The sequence below is a fragment of the Dama dama genome, chromosome 10 (genome assembly GCF_033118175.1).
Source record: "Dama dama isolate Ldn47 chromosome 10, ASM3311817v1, whole genome shotgun sequence".
Classification (NCBI taxonomy): Eukaryota; Metazoa; Chordata; class Mammalia; order Artiodactyla; family Cervidae; genus Dama; species Dama dama.
The window spans coordinates 6490435-6510111 of record NC_083690.1 but is presented as its reverse complement, the minus strand read 5'-3'; the positions used below and the strand labels follow the sequence as shown (position 1 = coordinate 6510111).

The 19677-nt window shown below is 43.9% G+C and overlaps 1 protein-coding gene across 1 annotated transcript in view; it reads right to left on the bottom strand.

Moving 5' to 3' along the window:
• LOC133063956 (uncharacterized) overlaps window positions 1-19677 on the bottom strand; it is a 994855-nt gene that overhangs the window by 398978 nt on the left and 576200 nt on the right. Inside the window, exon 5 of the mRNA XM_061153890.1 lies at window positions 11913-11945. Within this exon, the coding sequence (XP_061009873.1) occupies window positions 11913-11945 (33 nt within the window). The remainder of the gene's footprint in view (window positions 1-11912; window positions 11946-19677) is intronic.

The window sequence follows — 19677 nt, the reverse complement described above, 5'->3', positions numbered from 1 at the left end:
GTATCCTCCCAAGCCCTCCACTACTACATCTATAATGAGGAGCTCATCAGCTTTCCTCCAAATCCTCCATAGGATATTACAAGAATTAAATATGGCGCCGAATGTGGATCTACTGGCGGAAAGGAGTAAGTTCTGCATAAACTTGGGGCATTGAAGGTATCATGCTTTGGAGACTTAACAGACCCTTCTCTAGATTCCTCCTGGGGGTCCTGCATGTTGCTCCCAGGTCCTACTCCTAGGATGCTACAGAAGGAAAGCTGCCAAGGGCTGTGGGAGGCAGAGACCATTGGAGGCACTGCTGTCCTATCATGAATTGAGTCCTGGCTGGATCCCTTGCTAACAATAGTCTCATCCCTTTGAACCTGTTTCTTCTTCTTATGGCAGAAAGAATGACAGTGGAATAAGAAAAACCTGTTCAAAGCATAAAACAGAATGCCTGCCAGGTAACCACAGTATAGGGTTTGGTGAAGCCTGGTGGTTGGGACGACAATAGAGATGACTGTTATCATCATTATTACACAGTGGCAGGTATTTACTACTCATGGACTATCTATGTGAGCCTACATTTCCAAGCCCCTTGCCCGTGGGCACAGTGGGACAGATTTTAGCTGGTGGATCGTGGGTGCAAGGGATGGGTGCCACTTCTGTGCTGAGACAGTGAAAAAGACACGTGAGATTCCCTCATTCGCTCCCCTCCCCTGCCATAGGGATGGCGGAGGTGTGTGCTGACATGGTGGGGCCACAGGATAGAGCAGCCTGTATTGCTTGATCACTGGGAGAGAGCTCCCCAGAGAGTCACCCTGTGCTCACTGGATTGGTCCCCTGAGCAAGAAATAAGCCTCGTTGGGTAAGCCATTGAGATTTCCTGGTTAACCTGCTACTTCAGCACCGCCTAACCTCTCCTGACTAATATATTAACTAAGAAAACCACAAAGAAACAGGCAACATCTACATCTCTTAATGATGACAATGGCTAGGTCTACACGAGACACACTTAGAATTCAACACCATCTACTAGGACATGAGTAGGTAGTCCTCAGGCAAAGTCTGGGGAGAATCTAGTCCAAAGACTGAATGTAGTCCAAGGAGAGATGCTCAGAGGTCACTCACTCCAGTGTCTGCATTCCATCTGAAAACCCTGCTGAACCAGGACAGCATCTACTCATTGGAAGTGAGGTAGCCTCCCGAGACACCTCGTCTGTAGACGTTAGCTGAACCACCAAGGTGCTATTCCTACACACAGTTCTCTCTCCTTCCCACCAAAGGTTCATGGAACTCTTGAGCAATGCAAAAAGCTCTCAGTATCCATGTTGCCCCCAGTATGTAAGGAGGAGGGCGTGGAGGACCAGAATTCCTGTCTATGGCACCGCTCGGGATGGTACAGGGGCAAAGTATAAGGCGTAATTAACACATTTCAAACCAGCATGTAAAACGTGTCAGCTGTTTTGAGTGTTAATTAATATTTTTGCAAACTAATTACATTAGAATGACAAGGCCAGGAAGACACTGAAAGAGTTTACCAATTTTGTTCCGCTCCTCTTGTTTAACTGGCTACATGGATTACCACTTTATTCAATTTTTATTTTTTTTTTAATTTACCAGAAATGATCTAAACACCACGCTATTTCACAGCTATCATCATTTATTCATAGCTCAATAGAGGAAGCCAGAATAGCAATAACTCTTTCTTTTTTTTTCTCCTCCTAATTGTCATTCTGGGGAGATAAGTGGAATATCAGCCTCGAGTCAAGCTACATTAGTGCCGAGAAGCAGGCTCAGTCATGAAGTTTCTCCAGTGTGTGCTAGCATCATTTGTCAGGAGAGGTTTGTGCTGAGCAATCAGACTGTAACCCAAGGGGGTGTTCAAGCCTGCTTCTCCCATCTTAGCTGGGCTGCTAGTGCCAAAGGCAAATGGCCTAGAATCAAACACTAACTCTGCCTGCTAACAGTGAGGCCGTGAATGGATCCCATCAACTCTTCTGAGCCTTGGTTCTCTCACCCATTAAGTGAAGGTTATTTACGTGAATACTTATCCACCCAAGTCTGTTGGAAAGAAGAAACGAGGTGGTCCATGTAAAATTCTCAGCACTGCGCCTGGCAGGCAGCGGACATCCCATAAACACCGGCTGCTCTCACGGCCACCACCACCACCACCGTCATCAAGGGTCTTCTTTTCTGTGGCCCCACGGCCAGGTGCCGATCCACATGTCTGGGGGATTTCCCAGTTCTCCTGCCCATCCCTCACCTACACCCACAGTAAACCCAAGGCAGTCTCTCTGCTGTTTGCCAAACTTGGTCCAGATTATTCAAATATACCATGCACCATGGTATCCAGGGATACGACCCCCAATGCCTCTTACTGACCTTAATGCTAGGGCACAGGGGTGGGTGGGAGAGGAGGATGAATTGATCACCCCCTCTAGGTGTTCATTCTCTCCCTTGAATCCTCCTCTATTTTAGAACTTGAATAAAAAGCATCTGTTCATCCATCTGTGTGTTTTATTAGGCTTTGGGTTCTATGAGAGCAGGAGATGTGTCTTATTCATTTTACATGTGTGCGTGCTAAGTCGCTTCAGTTGGGTCCGACTCTTTGCGACCTCATGGACTGCAGCCCTCCAGGCTCCTCTGGCCATGGAATTCCCCAGGCAAGAATACTGGAATGGGTTGCCATGCCCTCCTCCAGGGGATCTTCCTGACCCAGGGATCAAACCAGAGTCTCCTGCATTGCAGGTGGATTCTATACTATCTGAGCCACCAGGCTCTAAAAAAAATACTGATGTAATAATAGATGCCATTTCAGCTCGCTGCATCAGTGCATGCTCCTCCAAAGAGATCCATCTGCTAATGCGTATGTGGTCCACAGGCTTCCAGAACCTCTAAGCCCAGCCCGATTCCAGCCACAACCCCTCTTCCCGCTTGTTCACTAGTGTTTCTGTGATTCTCTCAGGGGCAGCTCACAGTTCCCCATATGGAGCTTCTCCTTCTCTGGCCTGTTACAAATCTTTGCCTTTGGCCTCAGTTTCTACAACCAGTTGAGTTCCTACCACCCAAGCTGATTCTGAACATCCCAACACTCCCCTTCAATGGTCACATCTTTAAGCCTCCTCTGTGGAAGCCCCATCCCCGTGGATCAGTCCATTTCTCCTTTGCCATTGATAAAGACAGGCTAAACTATCGGAGTGATATGACATTACAGACCCTGGCAGGCTGGAGCCTCTGCTGTTGGGTCTAATTTGGTGCACCGAGTTTGAGAGCTAGAGTGAGATGTGAGCCCGGAGCACACCTTTTGATCTTAAGTAGTCAGAAGGTTGGAGTGTATAATGCTATGGAAATAAATGGTGTCAAAACTGTAGGAAATAATTTATGGTGTGGGAATGGGCTCTGTGATCACAGAGCCCTCACATCATCTTGAAACAGAGAGTCGACGAGGTTGGTTGAACTGTGGCAGGGGAAGGTGGGCAGGAAGGAGGAAGGAGAAGAGGAGAGACTGGGTTTTTCTCACGGGAGTTGGGAGGCCCAGTCTATGTCTCTGAGAAACAGGAGGTGACTTCCAGTTTAAGTTTGTCACCTTGGCTGACTTTGGGGTCTGAGAGTCATGGATGAGATTCTTGATCCCCTTCCTATGACCTCCGTGACTTGCTTAATTAAAAAACGTGAGCCTTGGTTTGCTCATCTGTAAAATAGGAAAAATACTAGTACTTACTGCATAGGGCTCTTGTAAAGGTGAAATTAAATAAGTTATATAAAATATCTTGTAGAGTGCCTGGCATATAGTCAGATGCTAATTAAGACCCAATGGACTTTTTCTTTCCCTTTACTCTTTTTCATTAACCTTATTGCACTGTATAAGTGGTGAGATTCTTCTAATTCATCCTCAAAAGCTCAGAGTAACAGAAGCCAATTTTTTTCTGATATAAGCAGTAGAAAGAGAATTTTTTGACTGCTCGCCTTTCTCAGGGACCTTCACTTAATTTCCAAAGAGTGAGGTGCTTCTGGAAGACTCAAGACCTGATGCATCCATTTGGTTTAGAGACTATGAACTGATTTTAGCTGACACCCTGCTCTTCCCTTCTATACGTCAGAACGAGCTCCCAAGAAGCCTAACCAAAATAACTACAATGACTAGCATATATGAAGGGTTATTTGTGCACCAGGTAACATTGCTAATTGCCTCCCACAATTTATACCATGACTTTTCACCTTCACCAAAAAGCCATAAGGTTCTAAAATAGGTAACCAACAAGGACACCCTGTATAGCAATAGGCACTCTATTCAATATTCTATAATAGCCTAAATGAGAGAAGTTGAAAAAGAATAGATACATGTATATGAAAAATGTTGTTATACACCTGAAACTAGCATATACTCCAATATAAAACAAAAATTTTTTTAATTGAAAAATAAAAATGGGGGCAAAAAGCTATCATGTTCTTTATCTTCATTCAGTAGAAGAGACAAACAGGACATGCAAAGGTTAAGAAATTTGCCCCAGTTTCACCACTTGCCGGGACTGGAGATGGGAAATGCTGGAGCTGGGGTTTGAACCCAGGCATTGGACTCCACAGCCCGTACACACAACAGTCAAGTTCATGGCAGAACATGCCCCAGCACTGCAGTCAGACACCGATTCAGACATTGGTGTTTAATCCTTACATAAGTGTGGCCAGCATAGGTCACCTCTTAGAGTATCAGTCTCCTCCTCGGTGAAGTATGGATGGTGGCACTCACTGTAAAGATCATCGTGAAGCTAACGCAGTGCTCAGCACGTAGTATACACACGGTGGATGACATGGTGTGTTCAGGGCTGCTGCTGGCAGCTCAGCTCCCTCCCCTGGTGCTGTCAGATGTCCATTTACCGGGCAGATCTCACTGATTAATCAGCCTCTGGACAGTGCCTCCCATCAGCGTCCCTCTTCCTGCTTATCTTTCCCTCTTTAACACTCAATTCTACATCTGCTACTCACTGGGTATATGAGGGCTGCCAGCCATCATCTCTTTTGGTCTCCTCTTTTTCCTTCAAATTCATCTGCACTTACTCTCCCATTTTTTCTCCAGTTCAGTTCAATCCAGTCGCTCAGTCATGTCCGACTCTTTGTGACCCCATGGGCCGCAGCACACCAGGCCTCCCTGTCCGTCACCAACCCCCAGAGTTTACTCAAACTCACGTTCATGGAGTCGGTGATTCCATCCAACCATCTCATCCTCTGTCGTCCCCTTCTCCTCCTGCCCTCAATCTTTCCCAGCATCAGGGTCTTTTCAAATGAGTCAGCTCTTTGCATCACATGGCCAAAGTATTGGAGTTTCAGCTTCAGCATCAGTCCTTCCAATGAACACTCAGGACTGATCTCCTTTAGAATGGACTGGTTGGATCTCCTTGAAGTCCAAGGGACTCTCAGGAGTCTTCTCCAACACCATCAATTCTTTGGTGCTCAGCTTTCTTTATAGTCCAACTCTCACATCCATACATGACTACTGGAAAAACCATAGCCTTGACCAGATGGACCTTTGTTGGCAAAGTAAAGTCTCTGCTTTTTAATATGCTATCTAGGTTGGTCATAAATTTTCTACCAAGGAGTAAGCGTCTTTTAATTTCATGGCCGCAGTCATCATCTGCAGTGATTTTGGAGCCCCCAAAAATAAAGTCTGACACTGTTTCCACTGTGTCTCCATCTATTTGCCATGAAGTGATGGGACCAGATGCCATGATCTTAGTTTTCTGAATGTTGAGCTTTAAGCCAACTTTTTCACTCTCCTCTTTAACTTTCATCAAGAGGCCCCTTAGTTCTTCACTTTCTGCCATAAGGGTGGTGTCATCTGCATATCTGAGGTTATTGATATTTCTCCTGGCAATCTTGATTCCAGCTTGTGCTTCATCCAACCTGGCATTTCTCATGATGTACTCTGCATATGAGTTGAATAAGCAGGGTGACAATGTACAGTCTTGACGTACTCCTTTTCCTATGTGGAACCAGTCTGTTGTTCCATGTCCAGTTCTAACTGTTGCTTCCTGACCTGCACTTAAATAAACTGTCTGCTTAAGGTGTGGGTCCACCATCATGCAAAATCACCACAGCACATTTTCAAAGCCACGGGTCTCACACTAAACTTTTAGTTATTTATTTATGCCCTTACTTTATACAAAAGATAAAAGACACAGGGTTGTGTGAGGAAGCAAAATAAAAATTGTGGATCATTTGTTCTGTGCGAGGTACTGTCTTCGGATTATGAAATTTTCAAATTCAAATCGATCTTTTGGAGGGGGGATGATTTTCATTCTTGCCATTGTATGGATAAGAGACCTGTTAGCAGTGAAGTGACTTGACCACAGGTACATAACTTATAAATTGTGGACCCATGATTTTTATCTCATCTCTAAGAGTCCAGAGCACGCGACTTTCTCCGCTGTAACACTCTTGGCACAGTAGCTCAACTTTCTCTTGTAAAATGTTCTCACTTCTCAAGTGACTTGGAACAGCCAGGACTGGCCTTTTGTTCACAGCAAAAGAAATTCAGTCTCTTCTCAAAAGTTCTGGCTTCTCTCCAACTGGGCCAGAGTATTCAGAGGCTCTGTAACCCCTGGATCTGCTTTTCTGAGACTCAGGACTGAAACAAGAAAAATGCATGATTCCTTGGCCTGGGTTCAAGTTTCCTTCAAGATGGACACAGGGACTGGTGGAAGCAAGTACCTTTCTCTGAGGCCACCAGGTTCTGCCACCTGCACTGCTTCCCACTGCAATTATTTGGGATAGCGAGACTGTAATATCAATCAATCTCACTTCGATTGCTTTGCCATGAAATAGGAGCTGGCCAATTTGTCAAAATTGAGGCCCTCCAAGGGGTTTATATTGCCATTAAACTATCAACAGGAAATCATTAAGGTGAGGCAAGAAACCAACCGGTAACTGAAAAGAAATGATTTTTTTTTCAAACATCCTCGCCTGCAACCTTCTTTGTCTGGCTGTCAGTGCAGCCACGGCAGGGCTGGGTCTCAGATCTCCGAGCCGTCTTGCAGTCGGGGAGATGGAGAGAACTCAGACGCAGGCATTTGCAATCCAGTGGCTGCGCCCAGGTTACTTGGTTCTCTCGCAGCAGGGCAAGCTGCGTGACAACAAACGGCGGGGGTTGGTGGGGGGGAGGATGTGTATGCATTTGTGCGATAAAACAGGCTTAATGATTCCGAAGGGGAAAGAGTCCAGGAGACGTACAGTAGCAACTCAGGAACAAAATGGAACCATGCAGGGCCAATTAATGTGCAAATATGTGTGTGCTGAACTTGCATTCCATTCATCTTGTGGACATAAAAATTGGGCCATTTATCTGTTATATTATGTATGTGACATCTTAGTTTGGTTCTTACAGGCTGCTTGGGGACAAAGGGCCATGTGCTTTGCGGCAAGCAGAGGGAATTTAAGATAAATTCTTCAGCTGTCATAAACATTGCTGGGCAGAATTTGGTCAGAAGATAAAGCTCTTTCCTCTGCAGGGTTTTAACATTTCTCAATAGTCCATGTGCCATCTTATTAAAACTGTGTGTGGGGCTGGGAGGGGTGGCATATGCCATGAAAAATTATTGGCACAAAAGGCTTGCTGTCATGTTTTCAAAGTCCAGATTTAGCAAACGTTATTCACATATTCACTGTCAATCTGCAGAAAGAAAGGGAACTGGCAAAGCCATTCATTCTCACTGCTTCTGTGGGTTTGTAATTCTTCTTGTCTGCCTTTTACCAACGTCTCCTCCACAGGTGGGGTTTGTTCTGTTTAAATTACAACTGTTTGTCTGTACTTAGGGGTAAAAAAAAGAAAGTCATTTGAGAAGGGAAAGGACCTCACAGAAGCACTTTCTCAGAGCCACTATTATTTACCTAACAGAGCATGCCATGAATATGGATCACACATTAAATAAGGGTGATCGCTTGCTTTGATGAATTGCCATTAGAAATTCAATTAATAAAAGGTTACCTCCCTGCAGTAGTGCAAAAAATATGATCTGGCTCCAACAATTATAACTTAGCCTTGGAAACACTGGTGAGGAGAAAGGAAAAGTTTTGTGTGTGTGTTTTAAACCTGTTCCATCTGTGACATAGGATTCTGGAATTAAAATGAATGAATGAATGAATGGGTGAGCTTAGGCTATTTTTGATCCACAGTTTTGTCTCTATGCTGAGAGCTCTACACTTGCTCATTCCCTTGTTTTCATTATCTTGTGTTATACTTTTTAGGCTGTGTTTTTTCATTTTTGTTGGTGCTTTTTGTTTTACCCAGGTAGCTTCATTGCTTTCCTTGGTATACAAATTATATACCATGAAGTACACTCATCTTAGGTGCAGAGCTCCATAAATTTCACACATGATGGTCCCCCATGTAACCATATCTAGATGAAGGTATTGAGTATTCCCATTACCCAGCTGGCTCTCTTGTGTCCTGACCTAAAGGTAACCCAGACTGTTACTTTTATCACCCACTCAGAGGTGGGTGCTGGTTTATATGTAAATGAAATCATACAGGATGTATTTTTAACTCAACATTATTACTCTGGGCTTTCCTGGTAGCTCAGTGGTAAAGAATCCCCCTGCCAAAGCAGGAGACACGCGTTCAATCCCTGATCCAGGAAGATACCATGTGCCACAGAGCAAATAAACCCTGTGCACCATAACTATCGAGCCTGTGCTCTGGAGCTTGGGAGCCACAGCTACTGAAGCCCACTGGCTGCAACTACTAAAGCCCAGTGCACTAGAGCCCATGCTCCAAAACAAGAAAAGTTATCACAATGAGAAGCCAGTGTACCACAACTCCAGAGTAGCCCCTGCTTGTCATAATCAGAGAAAAGCTCATGCAGCAGTGAAGACCCAGCACAGCCAAAAATTAACAAAAACTTTTTAAAAAGTCATAATGTTTAAATATATAGCTATCTAAAATTCATAAACACTATTTCCTGTATCCATTGATAACAATTTTTGATTAGCATCCTATATTCCATGGTATGACTATATCACGATTTCTTCATGACCCTGTTAATGGACATGAAGTTTGTTTCTATTTTTTGGCTATGATAAATAAAGCTTCTATGAAAATTATCGTGTACATCTTTTGGTGGCCATTGGGCACACAAGCAGGAGTGGAATTGCTAGAACATTAAATATTTCACCTAAGTTTAAAGTATTGCGAGTCTCCAAAACTCCAATTTTCAATCTGGAAATAATAACAAAAACCCTGCCATGTGTGATTTCTGTGAAATTGAAAAGGGGCAACAGATGTAAAAGTGTTTTATTGTTGATTATTTGTTTTAAACTGCCAAATGTAGCACAAATGTGAGACTGTTCCTGGGGGGTTGAGGGGCAGAGAAGATAAGTGTGTGAAGCATTAGTCCCTCAACACAGTTGTGTCCGACTCTTTGCGACTGCATGAACTGTGGCCCACCCGGCCCCTCTGCCCATGGAGTTCTCCGGGCAAGAATGCTGGAGTGGGTTGCCATTTTCTTCTCCAGGGGATGGCGATCATAGGAAACAGGCATCTGTCCATGGTGCTGATCCTAGAGCACTGAGACATATGCAGATATGCTCTATTGACAGAAAGCAGAGTCAGCCCTCAAGGAGTGACAGAGCTACCATTTATCCACACCCACTATACACCAGGCCATGATCTGGGTGGTTTACATGCTGCTATTCATATATTGAAATCCTGTCCCCCAAGGTGATGGCATTAGGAGGTGGGGGGTGTCTGGAGGTGATTACACCTCAGCAGTGGGATTAGTTCCCTTGTAAGAAGAGATACTGGATATTCATTGGATAGTGGGTATTCATTGGAAGGACTAATGCTGAAGCTGAAGCTCCAATACTTTGGCCACCTGATGTGAAGAGTTGACTTACTGGAAAAGACCCTGATGCTGGGAAAGATTGAAGGCAGGAAAAGAAGGGGATGACAGAGGATGAGATGGTCAATAGCATCACTGACTCAATGGACTTGAATGTGAGCAAACTCTGGGAGGTAGTAAAAGACAGGGAAGACTGGCGTGCTGCAAGCCATGGGGTCACAGAGAGTCAGACATGACTGAGCAACTGAACAAGAAAAAGAAGAGACAGAAGAACTTGCTCTCTGTCTTCCTGTCATGTGAGGATACGATAAGATAACTATCTGAAAACCAGAATGAGGGTCCTCACCAGACACCAGATCTGCCAGTTCCTTGATCTTGAACTTCCCATCTGTCTAAACTGTGAATAATGAATTTCTGTTGTTTAAGTCCCCAGTCCATGAACTGACTAAGACACAGGGCATGGCAGTTATCAGCCAGCCCTTTGTACCTTGCCAGACACAATCACAAACCCCAGCTCACTCTCTCTCATTAGCTGAATTGTTCTAGGAAAGTCACTGAGTCTCTCTGAGCCTCAGTTTATTCTTCTGTGAAACGGGGACTATAACAGTGGATACATCCCGAGATTTCTGTAAGGATTTTATAAGGTGATGCATGTGAAATCTTTACATAATGAATGGTATATGGTAGGTCCTGGATACATGGAAACTAGTTCTCTGTTTAGAGTAAATCAAGAGTAAACATTGGCATGGCCCTTTTAATGCTCTCAGCAGCCTTGTGTGATGTATTGCCATTCTCACTCTGAAAACAAGCAAAGGAGCTTTGGGTGGACACATGACTGGCCCAAGGAATTGCCCCAAGATCATCAGGAAGCAGGTGGCACTAGCAGCTCCTTACCCCACTCCATCCTTCTCCATCCTGACCCTCTTCCCCTCCCAATGATCTGCCTCGCCAGGCATCTAAAGTAACATTCACACCACTCATGAACCACGTGCCAAGTCACTTCAGTTGTGTCTGACTCTTTGTAACCCTATGGACTGTGGCCCGTCAGGCTCCTCTGTCCATGAGATTCTCCAGGCAAGAATACTGGAGCAGGTTGTCACACCCTCCCCTCCAGGGGATCTTCCCCACCCAGGGATGAAACTGGTATCTCTTACATCTCCTGCACTGGCAGGCAGGTTCTTTACCACTAGTGCCACATGGGAAGCCCAGTGAACCACAGTCCCTGGAAAACTTTAGCATACCAAGCTATCCTATCCAAGGATGCAGACATCTGAACTGGAGTTTCCACTCTTTGAAATGATCTCCCCTTGAGTTTTGTAGAACACTGCCAGCATCTGCCTTCACACTCCTTATTCCATATGACCCCCTGACAATCATGGGATGGGTCCAAATAAGTCGAGTTACCCTCACTGAGTACATGAGAAAAGTAAGCCTCAGCAGAGAAAGTGATGGATGCATGAGGTCACACAGAACCAAGGCTGTGGAGGCCCTGGTCAAGGCCTATTGCTGTATACACCTGGTAACTTGCAATTGGGATGACAACAGCTCCATGGTCCTGGGTATATTTTGCAGGTACCCATTCAGTGACGTCATGTACAATTTCTCATGGATGATCACCCTGCTGGCAACTGCTGATAAACATCTTTTTAAATTCTCTACCTACTGTCAGCATCAGTCACAGTCCCCTTACTGCCCCAGAGGGTGAACTGGGAGAGGAAAAAGAGGGAGGGAATGAAAACCACCATAGAGACAGATGGAGGTCTCACTGCTGAAGCAAGGACTTGTCTCGATGGAGCTAGAATCATCATGTGGATATTCAGACTCTGGAGTCACCAAGACAGAAGCAAGTGGGAGACCCAGCTTTGAGGCCATCCACCATCTTTATCAGGCTACTCAGCACGCAGTCCATAAAGAGTACCAGGGGAGAACCAGTTGACCCCAAACCCAGCACCATGGAAGCCACGCAACTGACAACACAGGAGACAAATCTCTAAGAGACTGTGCAGAACACAGTCACAACCACAGCACCTACTCCATGCATCACAAAAGAAAATGGTTTCAGAATGTCCTCCAAAGAGACAACAAAACCACATTTCCTACCTCAGTTTTGCTGGAAGCCAGGCTTGCCGAAACCTGCAAGTTAAAAGAAAAAGACATTAGTATTGATTCAACAAGAAGGTAATTGGATTAATTGTCTTTTTAAAGGAACTGGCATCAATAATTTGTTATGACCCGAGGGGACAATGGGTGGGACACACACACACACACACACGCGCGGAGGTGTTTTTTCTTCTAGCAAGCACAGGAGCAAGATTTGTTTTTCCAGTCCTGTGAATAAGGTGAAGAGGATAATTAATATTTTCAACACATTATAACAATCTTGCCAGGAAGAAAAAAGGGGAAGGGCTGTGTGCAATGCCCATGCACTGATAATGATTAAATGAACACCAAAAAAGCAAAGGCATTGAAGACATTGAGGGTTTTTTTTTTTTCCCCTTAAAGTTTTGAGTCAGTGTTCTGAAAACATACAACTACAAACTACAGAAACTGCAACCTTCTGTTCCAAAATGCCTCAAAACACTCTGAACTAAAGAGTGATGCCAGGCATTGTGCCATGTTCTTTATGTCATCCCCAGAACAACTTTTATTATCCCATTTCATTGCTGAGAGTATTGGGCTTAGAAGAAAAGTAATCTTTTCCAGCTCAGAAAGTTATTCAGTAGAGGAAGTTAGATTTAAGCTCAAGAAAAAGTCACAGACTTTCAGGCTTTTACCCACCACCCATTCCGAACTAAAGGACTTGATTTTTTTTTTTTTTTTTTTGCAACTGTACTTTTATGTTTATTTTTTTCCCAATTATTTTTTATCAGTTGGACGCTAATTACTTTACAATATTGTAGTGGTTTTTGCCATACATTGACATGAATCAGCCATGGATTTACATGTGTTCACCATCCTGAATCCCCCTCCCACCTCCCTCCCGATCCCATCCCTCTGGGTCATCCCAGTGCACCAGCCCCAAGAACTTGTCTCATGCATCCAATCTGGCCTGGAGATCTCTTTCACACTTGATAATATAGATGTTTTGATGCTGTTCTCTCAGATCATCCCACCTTCGCCTTCTCCCATAGAGTCCAAAAGTCTGTTCTATACATCTGTGTCTCTTTTTCTATCTTGCATATAGGGTTATCGTTACCATTTTTGTAAATTGCATATACATGCATTAGTATACTGTATCAGTGTTTTTCTTTCTGGCTTACTTCACTCTGTATAATGGGCTCCAGTTTCATCCATCTCATTAGGACTGATTCAAATGAATTCTTTTTAATGGCTGAGTAATATTCCATTGTGTATATGTACCACAGCTTCCTTATCCATTCTTCTGCTGATGGGCATCTAGGTTGCTTCCATGTCCTGGCTATTATAAACAGTGCTGCAATGAACATTGGGGTGCACGTGTCTCTTTCAGATCTGGTTTCCTTGGTGTGTATGCCCAGGAGCGGGATGGCTGGGTCATATGGCAGTTCTATTTCCAGTTTTTAAAGGAATCTCCACACTGTTCTCCATAGCGGCTGTACTAGTTTGCATTCCCACCAACAGTGTAAGAGGGTTCCCTTTTCTCCACACCCTCTCCAGCATTTATTGCTTGTAGACTTTTGGATAGCAGCCATCCTGACTGGCGTGTAATGGTACTTCATTGAGGTTTTGATTTGCATTTCTCTGATAATGAGTGATGTTGAGCATCTTTTCATGTCCTTGTCAGCCATCTGTATGTCTTCTTTGGAGAAATGTCTGTTTAGTTCTTTGGCCCATTTTTTGATTGGGTCATTTATTTTTCTAGAATTGAGCTTCAGGAGTTGCTTGTATATTTTTGAGATTAATCTTTTGTCTGTTTCTTCATTTGCTATTATTTTCTCCCATTCTGAAGGCTGTCTTTTAACCTTGCTTATAGTTTCCTTTGTTGTGCAAAAGCTTTTAAGTTTCATTAGGCGCCATTTGTTTATTTTTGCTTTTATTTCCAATATTCTGGGAGGTGGGTCATAGAGGATCTTGCTGTGACTTATGTTGGAGAGTGTTTTGCCTATGTTCTCCTCTAGGAGTTTTATAGTTTCTGGTCTTACATTTAGATCTTTAATCCATTTTGAGTTTATTTTTGTGTATGGTGTTAGAAAGTGTTCTAGTTTCATTCTTTTACAGGTGGTTGACCAGTTTACCCAGCACCACTTGTTAAAGAGGTTGTCTTTGTTCCATTGTATATCCTTGCCTCCTTTGTCAAAGATAAGGTGTCCATGGGTATGTGGATTTCTCTCTGGGCTTTCTATTTTGTTCCATTGATCTATATTTCTGTCTTTGTGCCAGTACCATACTGTCTTGATGACTGTGGCTTTGTAGTAGAGCCTGAAGTCAGGCAGGTTGATTCCTCCAGTTCCATTCTTCTTTCTCAAAATTGCTTTGGCTATTCGAGGTTTTTTGTATTTCCATACAAATTGTGAAATTCTTTGGTCTAGTTCTGTGAAAAATACCGTTGGTAGCTTGATAGGGATTGCATTGAATCTATAGATTGCTTTGGGTAGTACACTCACTTTCACAATACTGATTCTTCCAATCCACGAACACGGTATATTTCTCCATCTGTTTGTGTCCTCTTTGATTTCTTTCATCAGTGTTTTAAAGTTTTCTATGTATAGGTCTTTTTGTTTCTTTAGGTAGATATACTCCTAAGTATTTTATTCTTTTTGTTGCAATGGTGAATGGTATTGTTTCCTTAATTTCTCTTTCTGTTTTCTCATTGTTAGTGTGTAGGAATGCAAGGGATTTCTGTGTGTTAATTTTATATCCTGCAACTTTACTATATTCATTGATTAGCTCTAGTAATTTTCTGGTAGAGTCTTTAGGGTTTTCTATGTAGAGGATCATGTCATCTGCAAACAGTGAGAGTTTCACTTCTTTTCCTATCTGGATTCCTTTTCTTTTTTTGCTCTGACTGCTGTAGCCAAAACTTCCAACACTATGTTGAATAGTAGTGGCGAGAGTGGGCACCCTTGTCTTGTTCCTGATTTTAGGGGAAATGCTTTCAAGTTTTCACCATTGAGGAGAATGTTTGCTATGGGTTTGTCATATATAGCTTTTATTATGTTGAGGTATGTTCCTTCTATTCCTGCTTTCTGGACAATTTTTATCATAAATGGATGTTGAAGTTTGTCACAGGCTTTTTCTGCATCTATTGAGATAATCATATGGTTTTTATCTTTCAATTTGTTAACGTGGTGTATTACATTGATTGATTTGTGGATATTAAAGAATCCTTGCATTCCTGGGATAAAGCCCACTTGGTCATGATGTATGATTTTTTTAATATGTTGTTGGATTCTGTTTGCTAGAATTTTGTTAAGGATTTTTGCATCTATGTTCATCAGTGACATTGGCCTGTAGTTTTCTTTTTCTGTGGCATCTTTGTCTGGTTTTGGAATTAGGGTGATGTTGGCCTCATAGAATGAGTTTGGAAGTTTGCCTTCTTCTGCAATAAAGGACTTGGTTTAGACTCCACCCACCATATTCAAGGTGGCTTCCCAGGTGGCACTAGTAGTAAAGAACCTGCCTGCCAAAGCAAGAGACATAAGAGAGGTGGGTTCAATCTCTAGGCAGGGAAGATCCCCTGGAGGAGGGCATGGCAACTCACTCTGGTATTCTCACCTGCAAAATCCCACGGACATAGGAGTCTGGTGGGCTACAGTCTATAGAGTCACAAAGAGTTGGACACGACTAAAGCAACTTAGCACACACACGTGCACCAAGTTCATATATGCGGAGAGGGAATCTCCTATCTAGGGGCAGATAGGGTGTTATTTTTCCCCTGATAAATCCAGAAATTCTCTCCCCCACAACTCTCTACTTATACCTGAGACTGACCTGGCCATGCTCAGCCTTATTTGCCTACCAGTTGGCTATGAACTGAGTTGAGTCTACTCCCACTCCAAATTCATGAAGCTCTAACCCTCAATGTGATGTTATTTGGAGGTGAGCCCTTGGGAGATGATTAGGTTTAGATGAGGTCTGAGTGAGGCACCCAAGATGCGATTAGGGCCTTTTATGAGACACCAGAGTTGCCTCCTGTCTCTCTGTTCACTTGCTTGTACCAAGAAAAGGCCATATGAAGACACAGTAAGAAGGCGACCATGTGATAACCACTGAGAGAACCCCACCAGACAAAACCCTGCTGGCTCCTTGATGGTGAACATCCAGTCTCCAGAACTGGGAGGAACAAACCCCTGTTGCTTAATCCACCCAGTCTATAGTATTTTGTAACCCAAGTTACCCAAGCTCACTAAGACAAATCAATTGCAGCTCACAGCTGTGAATCCAACTAAGGGCTTAAGAACGCATGGGTTCCTCAGTTAGATGAACAGGCCTGTAGCCCCACTGGCCCAGCTCCCATTACCCTCACTCCTGCACTCACCCCCAAGGAACTAGATCAGCCTTTGCTGAAGCCATTGGCCCCAGAAGCAGCTGAGGCAGTGCCTGCTTCCCACTGGGCAGCTTTCAACCATCATCAGCCTGCTAAACAGGAGGTCAGCCTTTAAGCCGACCTCATTCAAGAGGATGCATTAGTTAGTGTCCTGAGGGTTAGCAAGGCATGCGTCCGGGGGCCAGCCCTGGGGAAACCGCCAAGATGTGATGAATATCAGAGTCCAGGCCCCTCCTCACCTTCCTGTCCCTCCCTGCCCTCTGTCCTTTCCAAGCTGGGGCTGGGAGAGCAGCTGGTCCTCAAAAAAGTGGCCATATCCCTAAAGCACAAGTGCAGAAGGTCCCTGGCTACATAGCTCTGTGTGTATGTGTGTGTGTATGTGCGCACGCGAGTGTGTGTAGTGAAGTTTGCCATTCAACAGCTGCAGGTCTCTGGCAACACATGACAATACAGTTCTCAGTTGCCCTCTCTAACTTCCTCCACTTCATAATCTTAGTCTGAGTCTCCTAACGTTGTGCATTTTGGGTCGCACGACCCCTTTCATTCCTCCCTATTAGGCAAGCCCGCTTCTTGCATCTTGCTTAGCTAAACACACACCAACAAAGAGGTATAGGCGTGGCTGTTCACAGAAGCACTGATGGTGGTAACAAGACGCTTCTAAAACATTTTAAAATTTGCTTAAATTGGAGGATTATTACTTTAAAATATTGCAATTTTTTTTTGCCATACATCAGTACAAATCGGCCATAGGTATACATGTGTCCCCCACATCCTGAACCTCCCCCCTCTTCCCTCCCCACCCTGTCTCTCCAGGTTGTCCACAGAGCACCAACTTTGGGTACCCTGTGTCATACATCAAATTCCCACTGGCTGTCTATTTTATATATGGTAATGTACATGTTTCAATGCTGTTCTCTCAAATCATCCCACCCTCTCCTCTCACTGAATCCGAAAGCCTGTTTGTTGCATGTGTCGCCTTTGCTGCCCTGCACGTACGATCGTTGGTACCAGAAAAGGACATTTCTAAAATATTGTTAAAGGGACATTTCTAAAACGTTGTTAAGGCCATTTGCATTCAAATCATGAAAGCAAATAATGGTTCCAGCGAAACACAACACATGTAACCTGGATGTGGCTGCTGGACTGCCAGTTTCCGATGCTCTAAGCCAAATCAATTACAATCCAGCCACATTATAAAATAGTATACTACAACCAGAATGAATGGGCTGAATCCCAACATTTTGACATGAAAAATTCTACAACACTTACTGCTAAGGGACAGGAAAAGATGGAGAACAGCACACACACAATGTTGTTATTTAGTCGCTAAGTCATGTCTATCTCTTCTGCAACCCCATAAACTGTAGCCCGTCAGGCTCCCCTGTCCATGGGATTCTCCAGAAAATAATACTAGAATGGATTGCCATTTCCTTCTCCAACATACAATGATAGCAATATTCTAAAAAAATTAACTGAAGTATGTAAACATTTATGGGGCTTCCCAGGTGGCTCAGTGGTAAAGAATCCACCTGCCAATGCAGGAGAGAGAGGAGACGTGGGTTTGATTCCTGGGTCAGGAAGACCCCCTGGAGAAGGAAATGGCAACCCACTCCAGTACTCTTGCCTGGGAAATCCCATGAACAGCAGAGCCCAGCGGTACAGTCCATGGGGTCACAGGAGAGTCAGACATGACAGAGTAATGAAGCACAGCACACACATATACATTATATATTCCTGTAACTGAGCAGGACCCTATGGGGCCTTCCCAGGACAGACCGCTCCCCATAGCCTCTGCTTTAGTTCCTCTCTGAAGTGCTTAGATAACTGTATCTGATGCACATTTCCTGAGTTGTTTCACAGATGCTAAAACCCCACCAAATGGAAGAAGTTAAGTACTTGATGACCACGAGCACGTAGCCCCCAGACCTACAGGTGCCTGATGATTGATAATGTTAGCTCCTGGGACATCACCCTGTTAAGTCACCATCAACCAATCAGAGTGCCGTGCAGGAGCTGATCATATACTCTGTGGCTCCCTTCCACCACCCGGCCTTAAAAAATGTCTCCCTAGGGCTTCCCTGGTGGCACAGTGGTAAAGAATTCACCTGCCAATGCAGAGGACATGGGTTCAATCGCTGGTTCTGGAGGATCCCACTTGCCGTGCAGCAACCAAGCCAAGGCGTGTACCACAACTACTGAGCCTGTGCTCTAGAGCCCGTGAGCCACAACAAAGAGCAGCCCCCACTCACTGCAGCTAGAGGAAAGCCCCCACAGCAGTGAAGGGCCAGCACAGCCAGTAGACAAATAAGCAGATCTCCCTGAAACTCAACAGGGAGTCTGGGTGCTTTTGAGCACTAGCCCCCCAGGACTCCTTGCTTGGCACTTGCAATAAACTCTGCACTTTTCTTCACCACAAGCCAGTGTCAGCAGATGGGGCAGTGGACCCAACTTTGGTTTGGTAACATTCCTCCTCCCATCCTCACCTCTTCAGTCACACACACACACACATGCGCACACACACACAGATGTATGTCTAAAAATATGTCTAGGAGGATACACATCGAACCAACAAAAGTTTTACCTCTAAGGAGGAATTTGGAACATGACTGGGGCTTGATGGTTTGAGGAAAGTCATGGGGAACTTTCTCTTTTTCTGAATTTTATGAAAATTTTTCATTGAGCATTTATCTGTGTATTATTTGTCAAGCTAAACATACATTTAAAATATGATTTTTTAAAAAGTTTTACTGTTCCCTCAAGGTTAATAAGAGAATCTACAGAAATGTTGGCTTGTCTCATTGAAGGGAGAACTAAAAACTGCTCTCTTTCCCATTCATATAAATGATGACACAGAGAAGGTGAGTCATATGGTGATGCAGTAGGGAGTGATGGGACTTGTGGACAATTGGAGATAAACCTCATTTCATTTATGACTTATAATTCTACTTTTAGATAAATATATGAAAATCCTCTTGATAGGGGTGAAAGAGAGTGAAAAGGCTAGCTTAAAACTCAACATTCCAAAACCTAAAATCATGGCCTCTGGTTTCATCACTTCATGGCAAATAGATGGGGAAAAATGGAAACAGTGATAGACTTTATTTTGGGGGGCTCCAAAATTACTGTGGATGATGACTGCAGCCATGAAATTAAAGGACACTTGCTCCTTGGAAGGAAAGCTATGACAAACCTAGACAGCATATTAAAAAACAGTAGAAACATCATTTTGCTGACAAAGGTCCATCAAGTCAAAGCTATGGCTTTTCCAGTAGTCATGTAAGGATGTGAGAGCTGGACCATAAAGAAGGCTGAGTGCCAAAGAACTGATGCTTTCAAATTGTGGTGCTGGAGACGACTCTTGAGAGTCACTTGGACAGCAAGGAGATCAAACCCTAAAGG